The 9,955-nt window shown below is 64.1% G+C and overlaps 3 protein-coding genes across 3 annotated transcripts in view; all 3 read right to left on the reverse strand.

Annotated features, from left to right (window-relative positions):
- The window catches only part of LOC102031657 (alpha-2Db adrenergic receptor-like), an 885-nt gene extending 436 nt beyond the window's left edge, over positions 1–449 (reverse strand). Inside the window, exon 1 of the mRNA XM_014312170.2 lies at positions 3–449. Coding sequence (XP_014167645.1) covers positions 3–449 — 447 coding nt within the window. The remainder of the gene's footprint in view (positions 1–2) is intronic.
- Positions 450–1,346: 897 nt separating this feature from the next.
- On the reverse strand, positions 1,347–5,239 carry SLC34A1 (solute carrier family 34 member 1). Its single transcript, XM_031055279.1, is given in 14 exon segments — positions 1,347–1,516; positions 1,519–1,798; positions 1,896–2,020; positions 2,168–2,284; positions 2,439–2,606; positions 2,836–2,935; positions 3,051–3,146; positions 3,332–3,527; positions 3,619–3,730; positions 3,848–3,991; positions 4,069–4,197; positions 4,560–4,742; positions 4,902–5,021; positions 5,214–5,239. Coding segments are annotated over 13 exon segments (1,926 nt in total). The 5' UTR covers positions 5,008–5,021; positions 5,214–5,239.
- Positions 5,240–6,836: 1,597 nt separating this feature from the next.
- The window catches only part of RGS14 (regulator of G protein signaling 14), a 6,105-nt gene continuing 2,986 nt past the window's right edge, over positions 6,837–9,955 (reverse strand). The window contains exons 10-14 of the mRNA XM_031055181.1: positions 9,573–9,699; positions 9,216–9,297; positions 8,976–9,034; positions 8,645–8,759; positions 6,837–8,377 (exon numbers count right to left, since the gene is read on the reverse strand). Of these exons, the coding sequence (XP_030911041.1) occupies positions 8,148–8,377; positions 8,645–8,759; positions 8,976–9,034; positions 9,216–9,297; positions 9,573–9,699 (613 nt within the window). The 3' untranslated portion in view covers positions 6,837–8,147. The remainder of the gene's footprint in view (positions 8,378–8,644; positions 8,760–8,975; positions 9,035–9,215; positions 9,298–9,572; positions 9,700–9,955) is intronic.

Genomic DNA, 9,955 nt, shown 5'->3' on the forward strand with positions numbered 1-9,955 from the left:
GCCCCGATCATGGCCCTCACCCGCCGCGGGCTGCGGCGCAGGTTGAGCCGCGCCGCCCGTGTCACGGCCCAGTAGCGGTCGAGGCTGATGGCGCAGAGGTGCCCGATGGACGCCGTGCACAGCAGCACGTCCAGCGCCAGGTACAGGCTGCACCACAGCCCGCCAAAGTACCAGTAGCCCATCACCTCGTTGGCCAGCGAGAAGGGCAGCACGAGGACGGCCACCAGGATGTCTGCCGAGGCCAGGGACACGAGGAAGAGGTTCTGTGGGGCTTGCAGGGCCCGGCTGGTGGAGATGGCCACCACCACCAGAGCGTTGCCCAGCAGCGTGGCCAGCAGGACGGACAGGGCTGCCAGCAAGATGAGCCCCGTGGCTGCGGGTGAGTGTGGGGCACTGCCGGCGCCGCTGCCGTTACTAGAGGTGTTGGGAAGGGCGCTGGCTGGCTCCATGCTGGCCCGGCCCCTCACGCAGATGAAGCCCCATGGAGCTTTCCCCCACCCTGCTCACCGGTCCCGGAGCGGCTGCGGGCGCAGTCCCGGCATCGCTGAGTCCCCGGGGTGTTCTCCTGGCTGCCACCACTCCTGTGCTGACCCGGTCTGGTGGCGAGGTCGTCCTGGCCCGGTGGTTGCCCGGCTGGGCACGCAGGACGGCGGCGGGGCCGGGAGCACCGAGAGGCTCCCACGGCAGCGCTGCTGGCTCTGCTGGTCCCAGTCCGGAGGAGGGCGGGAAGGGAAGGAGGGAGGGAGGGAAGGGTGGGCCGATATCACTGGCAGGAACCCAAACATCTGTGGGCAGTGGGAGAAGCTGTTGTTGCCACTTAAAGGGCTCCCTTCAGGGTCACCACGGCAGGAAGGCTCCAGCCACGGGTGCCACGGTGCCTGGTGCTGCAGGGGCACTGCCCAACCATGCCGAGTCATCATCCTGCTGACCCCAGCTCCTGCTGCTGGTCACTGCAGCAGCCCAGGACCTTGCTTGGCTGTGCCTCGCTCACTGATATGCTGCTGTGGCACACAGTGGGGCACCAGGGACCCTGCCAGCTCAGCCCTTTGGGGACAAGGCAGGGGGAAGAAGATGCTGCCTGTGACAGCTCAGTACAGGTGAGCTAAACCCTGAGCTCTGTAACGTCATCACCATGTGCCCCACAGAATGAGTGTTTGGTGTGTCCCCAGCACAGCTGGGCTGAGCAGTGATGGTGTGAGTGGTACCTGTGACAGCAGGGTTTGCAGAGGAAGGACCCAAAGAGACACACACAGGGGTGTCAGCGCTCCCCCTTTATTAGACACAGCTGAGCAGGGGCAGTGGGCACCTGCGGCCACAGGAGCAGCAGCCCGGGTGAGCACTGCCAGCTAGAGCCGTGTGGCACCGTGCGGGAGCGGGCGAGGGGAGCCCACCCGCGTGCTGGGGCTGGGCATCTCCTCGGGGTAGGAGAGGGCAGGGTTGTCCAGCCCCAGCCTGGCCTTGTCCCGGGGAGCGCCCTCGGGCTCCTCCCAGCCCTCGGGGCTGCGGCAGCGGTCGGGGGGCTGTGTGCCTGCAGCGCGTTCACCAGCCCCACGAAGAAGAGGAGGCCGAGGAAGGGCGCGCCCACCCCCACCAGCGCCCGCCAGCCCGCCATGGAGATGCCGAAGATGAGGGAGGGCAGCAGGAGGAAGCAGATGATGAGGTAGAGCACGGCAAACCAGCGGTACTTGGCCGTGCGCTCGCCCAGCGCCTTGGCCATGCGGATGGGCAGGCGGGTGAAGGGCAGCGGGTACCACAGCAGGATGCCCGAGATGTTGAAGAAGAAGTGGCACAGAGCAATCTGCAAGGATGGCATCCCCATCAGGCCGGGCTTCCCCCAGCCCCTGCCCTGCCCGGTGACCCCATCCAGCCCAGCCATGGCCCCGGGCTGACTGTACCTGGAAAGAGCTGGCCAGCTTGTCCCCAGGGCTGGCCAAGGCAGCCAGGATGGCAGTGGTGGTGGTGCCAATGTTTGAGCCCAGGGTCAGTGGGTAGGCACGCTCAATGCTGATCACCCCCAGGCCTGTAGGAGAGGCACCCTGTCACTCCTGACAGTGCCATCCCCATGCTCTCCCAAGGAGGCACAGCTCCTTTTGTCCCTCCGAGTGCTTTAGCACCCACAGGCCAGGGGATGGCACATGTCAGGGGATGAGGAGTGGCTGGGACTCACCAATCAGGGGTGTGATGGCCGAGGTGAAGACAGAGCTGCTCTGCACCACGAAGGTCATCCCAGCACCCACCACCATGGCGAAGTACCCGGTGAGCCAGCTGAGCGGGTGTGGGAGGTCTGCCAGGGCATGGCCACGGGCATGGACACAAACAGGGACATGGCCACAGCCACATCAGGGCTGAGGGCCAGGGGCAGCCAGGGACAGGTCTGAGGATGGGAGGTGGAGATGGGCATGGGTGGCCATGTGGCACGTGGTCCCCATCCTACTCACCAGTGTTGATGACCTTCTGGATGGCTTTGGCCACCTGCCCCTTGAGCAGGGAGTTGAGGAGTTTGACCAGGAGGATGAGGCAGGTGCAGAGCACGACAAGGGACCCGGCCAGCAGCACCAGCCCCACGGCCAGGTCAGGCAGTGGTGTGTCGGTGAAGAGGTGCTCACCTGCCCCACAGCACGGCTGGACAAGGGGCTGGGGCTGGCCCGGCCCCGCTCACAAACCTGCCCCCACAGACAGCCCCACACCTGGACCCCAGCACAACATCTCCCAGCCCTGCCCCATATCATGGCTCCAGCACTTCTCCATCACATGTGCAACCCCCAGCCCCACTTGAACCTCCCCAGCCCCATGCCCTGTGCCCCAGCCCTGCCCAAGCTCTCCACAGCCACTCACACTTCTTCCTGGTGATGTTGTGAAGGACCTCAATGCCCTTAGTGCTGCAGTGGCTGGGGAATGTGCAGTTTGGGGGGGGGGCAAGCCCCACAGAGGCCATCTGCAGGGAGAAGGTGGGCTACAGCTGGCTCCACAGTGTCCTCTGCCAGCCCTTGCCCATCACCCATCCTCTGTGGGAGTGTTTGATGGCTCCAGCAGGGCCACGGGCCCCTCACCTGTGGGGTTGCAGGGCCACACCAGACCCGGATGAGGCTCCGGTTGCGCAGGCTCTCGTCCCCTGTCGCGATGCCCGTGATCACAGACTTGTCCAGCTGCAACAACACACGTGTTGGAGAGGCCACCTGGGGGCTAACAGCACCCACAGGCTGGGGACATCTTCACCAGCATGGGGACACCACTGCCAGCCTGGGGACACTGGGATACAACCGCCATCAAAGGGACACCAGTGCTGGGGACATCACCACCAGCCTGGGGCATACATAACAGCTGAGGAGACCTGGATGATGAGCTTGGTGAAGGGCTCTGTGATGATCTTCAGCAGGTCAGGGGCATCTTTCCCGCTGCGGATGTTGAAGGTGGCCACAACCAGGCGGGTGACGTGGTGCAGGTACCCACTGACCACCTCCAGCTGCAGCAGCACCAGCACTGACAGCCAGTTGAAGCAGTCGTGCACCGTGGCACCAGCGAAGGCCCTGTGCAGCATGAAGGAGCCCCTTGGTGTGAGGTGGTCCTGAGGAGCAGCCCCCAGCCCCAGCAGTGTCCCCTGAGCCGTGCAGCTCTCACCGTTTGAACTCACTGCGGTCGCCAGCCTGCATGAGGGCCACGATGGTGTTGGTGACCGAGGTGCCGATGTTGGAGCCCATGATGATGGGGATGGCCGAGCGCACCTCCAGCACTGGGGACAGACGGACAGACAGACCTGCTAGCCTTGCATGGTCCAGCTCAGGGTGACCCCATCCAGCCATCCTCTCCCTCAGCCTCAGGTCCCCAGCAGCCTCATGGGCACACTCACACCCTGAGGAGACCATGCTGACGATGATGGAGGTGGAGGTGGAGGAGCTCTGCACCAGCACGGTCACCAGGATGCCCACCACCAGCCCAGCCACTGGATTGGAGAGGATGGCGTTGTCCTTGAAGATGTCCCCCGCCACCTTACCTGCAAGGGAATGTGAGTGCAGGCTGATGGCACTGCCAGTGCCACCAGGTTCCCGGGCGTCCCTGCCGCCCTACTACCTCCAGCCAGCTGGAAGGCAGAGCTGAGCACGTCCAGAGAGCACACGAAGAGGTACAGGAACCCAAACATCAGGGGCACCTTTAGAAGGGAGACACAGAAGGACTGGACCCTGGCCCAGCACCCGAGCTCTGTGCAAGACAAGAGAGAGTGTTAAACTCCTGCTGTGGCATGACCGTGGCTCCCCAGGCTCCTACAGCCTTGTGCCACTCTCATGGCTCCTGGCAGCCCAGGGCCCATGTCCCGAGCTATGCCACCTGTCCCAGGGTCCCCTTCATCTCCTCCCACCCTGGAGTGCCTTGTGCCAGCTGCCCCATTGTCCCTCAGCTCTTCCCACATCACCCCAGGACACTGGGGATGTCTCCACCAGCACTCCCCTCCCAACCTGGCACCCACAGTCCTGGCACCCCAAGTGCCCCAGGTGCCTCTGTCAGATCTCTGGGGTGTTCCCCAGCCCAGGTGCTGTGAGACCCCCACGCCCCTGGGGTCTCACCTGGCCTCTGCAGCTCGTCCAAGCCCAGCCGGTGCCCCTGCCAGGGGAGCGCGTCCAGCTCGAAGCGCTCGCGGCCCTCGCGCAGGCGCCCGGGGGAGCCGGGGCAGGGGAAGCCGTGCTCAGGGCAGGGCACGGCGCTGACCGTGAAGGGGCAGCCATGGGCGCCCGGCAGCCGGTGCAGAGCTGGGGAGAGAGAGCAGCTGTGTTACAGCCCTGTCCTGGCAGGGATCTCCCTGCAGAGCAGAGCCCAGCGCTGCCTGGGACAGCGTCTGGCCAGAAGCAGAGCTGAGGAAGAGGAGGAGGAGGAAGAGGAGAAAGAGGAGGAGGGCTGGGGGCACCTACCTTGGGGGCTGGGGCAGTAGGCGAACTGTGGCCCGTGCACAACCCTTCCTCCCCGCACCGGGCAGCGCCCGGGCGCGATGGGGCGCTCGGTCCGGTAGGGCAGCATGGCTCCTGCTGAGGCTGAGCAGAGGTGGCCCCGTGTCACCACAGCTGTGCTGCACCAGCTGCCACGTCCCCCCAGATCCCTGCAGCGCTGGCACTGCTGAGGAGCACCATCCCATCATCTGTTGGGCCGCCAGCTGCTGCTGTGCCACCCCAAGGGCAGGCAGGGCAGGTAGGAAGGGGACTCCTCCTGCCAAGGGCCCGGCTCACCTGGGGCTGGCCAGGCACTCAGGGCAGTGCCACTTCCACATGCCACATCCACGCGTCCCTCCAGCGAAGTGCCCTGTGGGGCACCAGGCCCTTTATACACAGGCCAAGAGCAAAGTCTAAGGAGCCCCGTGTCGCCCCTCGGCTCTGCTGGCTGCTCACCTCCTCCCCAGAAATTCCTGCAGTTAATGGGTAACCCCCACCGCATCCCAGTCAGCCGCGGCCCCGGGGCAGGATGGGGCACGTGCCCCCGGGGTACCGGGGCACTCCCGGGGCCGGGGTGACCTCAGTGAGCTCAGCTGCTGCCATGATGAACAGAGCCAGGGTGCTGCTGGGGCCCAGAGTCCCGGAGGTGATGCTGGAGGAGCCTCAGCTCTCCATCATTTGGTGCCAGGTGGTTCATCCACTGCACGAGAGGAAGAGGAGGAGGAGGAGAAGGGCTTGGTGCTGGTGCTGCTGGGGTATCACAAACCAGAGGTGAGACCATGCTCACCTCAGTGCCACCACAGCATCAGCCATGAGGGATGAGCTCTGCCCAGGGCACAATGGCCTCACTCCCAGGGCGTTGGAGATGGCTGATGCCAACACCAGTGTGATCAATCCCCACGTCCTGCCACTGGTGGTGATGGTGGCACACAGCTGGGCTCTGCCCGTGCCAGGGCTCAGTGTGGGGCAGCCAGCAGTGCTGAGGGGTGTGTGAGGCAGAGCCTGCATCCCCCTGGCACCACATCTTCCCTGGCACCACATCTTCCCTGGCACCACATCTTCACTGGCACCACATCTCCCAGCGTGTGCAGTGGGTGAGCAGGAGAAGAGCGAGGCCAGGGCTGCTGTCACCACCTCCTCAGCCCTGTTGATCATTACCTGCTGCTTACACACCTCCAGCCAAGTTTCCATCCACCCACAGGACACACAGCAAGCTTATGTCCTCAGGGAAGAGACAGTGGCCAAAGGCTCCCCCAGCCCTGTGCCTGTGGGAGTGGGCTCAAAGCGGTGTTCAGTTGCCACATCCCCATTTCCGCAGAATGAAGCACTGCCAGAACTCATTACCATGATGAGCCAGGTGCAAATGAAAGGAAAGATCCCTTGGGTACTCCAGGGCACTCAGGGACAACCTGGGGACACCTGTGCCACTGCTGGAGCATCACTGAGCCACCTGCGCTGCGTCACAGGCTGGTGAATGCCCGGGAGGTGGCACAGCAGGGGACATGTCCTGCCTCCGCAGGGCCTGGGGACCCTTCTGCCCAGGGGTGCAGCCAGCGTGCAGGGGCTGGTGTCCCTGGTGTCCGCACTTGCCCCGTGCCCAGGGGCTCTTGGCCAGCTGCCCCCACAATCATTAACCCAGTGAGGCCCTGGCAGCTCTGGCTGTCACTCATTGACAGGGTTGGGGCTGAAGTCCTTGGCCATGCCGGCCCTGCAGCTTCCCCTGCTCCACCAGCAGTGCTGGGTAAACAAGCTCCTGGCACTGCCCCTTGCTGCCAGTCAGGGTGGCATTGGAGCCCAGGGCTGTCCCCAGCTCTGCCATGGCCCTGGGAAGGCTCTGTGGGGAGAGGAGGGTTGAGGGGACATTGCTGCTGGGAAAAACATAATCCAGCCCTGATGACAGAGGAAGGACAGAAAGGTACATCCAGGCAATGCTCTTTATTTCCCCCGGTTCCACAGCACAGACAGAACTGAGCAGCATCACAGAGACACAGGGGGGCTCTGACTAAGGCCACAGGGCTGCAGCTGGCTGTGGCAGCATAGGGCTGGGTGGCCATGCCCCCATCTCTGGGCAAGCCTGGGGGCCCTGGGTCACCCCTCTGCCTCTGGATAGGCAGTGGTGGTGGAGTGGTTACCCAAGGCACAGCCAGGAAGGGCTCTGGCACGTATGGACTGTGGAGGGATCTCCTGGCTGCTGTTGGGGGAACATCTCCATGGCAGATTCTGTCTGGGACCTCTGGGGACACTGCTGGGCAGGGGGACCAGCAGTGCACAGCCAGGACTGGCAGAAGGAGGCTCCAGGCTCCTGGCAGGAATGACAGGCTGGGCACACGCTGGGGACCTGCACACCAGGCTGAGGTGCTCACACCCAGGGGTGCTGCATTCTCCTGGCACCAAGCAGAGTTGTCCTGGCAGGCTGAACACCCACACCCCGGTGGGGATGGGGCAGGGGGAGATGGGGACTTGCTCCTGCCTGTCCCTCAGCAGCCGCCCACGCAGGATCTCCAGCAGGGAGGAGGAGGACGAGGAGGAGGAAGGCTTTTTTGGCACCATCTGCTGGCTCTGCCTCTGGCTGCCCGGGGCAGGAACCATGTGCCCTGCTCCAAACAGTGCTACTGTGGCAGGATCAGGCCACGCTCACACAATGCAGACGTAAGAACCTGCCCGGGGCACAGCCTGGCAGGGCCATGCTCACCCTCCCCAGGAAGGGTGGACTTGCAAACCAACAACGGGGCAGCCCTGTTCCCACAGGGCCGGGACTGGATCTGGCTCTGAGCTTGGGCACATGTTCTGCTGACCCTGCCTGCCCACAGCACTGCAGTTCAGGACTGGAGCCTGCCTTTCCTCCCCACCCAGCCTGTGAATCCTGCACACCCTGCAGCTGGAAGGGAGCTCTCCCCACCCAGAGAGCGAGTGGGGCTGTGTGACACAGGCAGGATGTGCTGGGCAGGGCAGAGGCACTGGGCAGGGCAGTGCCAGGGGTGTTGCAAAGTGCTTTGCAACGAGGGTTCAGACTATGTACAAGAGTCCCTTGATGTGCACCGGGCCCCACAGAGGGGCATGGCAGCTGCTCAGCCACTCACAGGACACGACACGACAGCGTGGGACAGGACGCGGATGGATCTGCAGTCTGGGCAGTGTCAGCGGTGCAGGGCAGGGGCTGTCGGGCCCCTCTTGAACCCTGGCATGGCCTGGGGGTGCCACACGCCGGGTGTGGACGTGCAGCAGCACTCATCAGAGCTTGTGGTCCAACGAGGGCTGAGCCAGAGCAGGCTCTTCCTGAGGGCAGCTGCTTCCCTCAGAGCCAGCCCGAGGGGCACTGGGCTGCTGTGCCCCCTCACAGGCACTGCTGTCCTGCACGGGGAGCTGGAGGAAGTCGGGCAGGACCAGGTCCTCCTTAGAGAGCAGCCCACGCTGGTCGTTGGCGCGGCAGCGCCGGGCACGGGGCAGCAGCTCCACCAGCCCTGGGGAAATGCAGATCATGCACCTGAGCCAGGCACTGGGGCTTTGTGCCAGCACCTCAGCTGCCCTCTCCACCTGATATGACCTGAACATGTCCCAGGCACAGCACTGGCACTTTCTCCCTGCTCCATGCCAGACCCCAAGACCCCACAGCCCATTCCCAGCTCCATGGGGCCCTGCAGCCATCCCCAGCACACCAGGAGGGGCTCTGCATCCCTCAGCCTGTGCTTTGCCCCAGCCCCTCAGCATTCAGACATGCCAGCTCTCACCTTCCAGGTCGTAGGTGCGGCGGTTGAGGTTCATGGCAGCTGAAGACTGTGGCCTGGAGAAGGAGGAGGGCATCTCCCATCGCGTGTCAGGCTCTGCTCCTGTTGGGCTCCCCTCCTGCAATGAGCAGCCCAGGCCTCAGCCACGGGGCAAGGAGGCAGCACTGCCCTGGGCTGTGTCCCCATCACCCTCCCACAGCCTGGCACCTGCCTTGGCACCACTGCCAAGCCCCGTGGCAAGTGCTGGGGCCACAGCAGGGCCCAGCTTCCCTGTGGACCATGACAGCAGCTGTGAGGGCATCTCTGACCAGGGCTGGTGGGATTTGATGCTCACCTCACTCCGGAGCAGAGAGGAGGCAGCTGCAGCCTCAGCGCTCCCCATCACTCGCACGTCTGCAAGGGAAGTGGTGCTCAGGGCCCCATTCCAGCATCCTGGTCCTGGCCAGGCAGGGACAGGATGGACCCTGTCCCAGGGAGCAGGAGCCATGGCCAGCAGAAAACAGCCTGACCCTCTGAGTGCCCTTCAGGGTGATGTGGCTTGAGGGAACATGGTTTGGGAGGGAGGACACTTTACCTGCTGGTGTTTCCAAGACAAGTTTCTGAGCAGACACTGTGCTGACCAGCTTCTCCAAGTCCAGGACGGCTGGCTCACCTTGCTGCAACAGGAACAGCACTCAGTGTCACACTCACTGTGGCACGGGGAAGGCAGCCAGGCTGAGGACCTGTCTGGCCAGACCCCAGGAAACACCCCCTGGTCCCTCCCAGCACAGAGCAGGATGTCACAGCCCATCCCAAAAACGGTGATTGTAGGAGCTCACCGGCACACAGCGCTGCTCCCCACCACCTGCTGAGAGCCAGCAGCCCCTGGCCTGAGCCCCAAACGCAGGGTTCCCCCCAGGCTCGGGGCTGGCCGTGCCCCCGAGGCTCTCACCCTGCGCAGCAGCGCCTGCTCCACGCTCACGCCGTACTTGCCCAGCACGGGCTGCAGCGCCTCCCGGATGCGCTTGGTTGACTTGGCTGTGATGCGGATGGTCTTGTTGAGGGAGGAGATTTCCAGGCTGCAGAGGGGGACAAGAGGTGGCTGCAGGCAGGAGCAGAGCCAGGGCCCTCGGGACTGCCTGGGGGACTGGGTTTGAGGCACTGTGCATGGCCAACAGCATCAGCCCCAAAGCTCCCTGTCACAGACATCTTTTATGAAAAATCCTTTCTTTAGGATTTTTCCTCCTGAGAAGCTGAGAGGCCTCAGGAACAAAATGTAAACAATGGTTATCTGCTGCTGTGGAATGCAACAAGTAGCTCTTTGATTAGCCCATT

Source organism: Geospiza fortis, unplaced genomic scaffold (genome assembly GCF_000277835.1).
Source record: "Geospiza fortis unplaced genomic scaffold, GeoFor_1.0 scaffold55, whole genome shotgun sequence".
NCBI classification, from domain to species: domain Eukaryota; kingdom Metazoa; phylum Chordata; class Aves; order Passeriformes; family Thraupidae; genus Geospiza; species Geospiza fortis.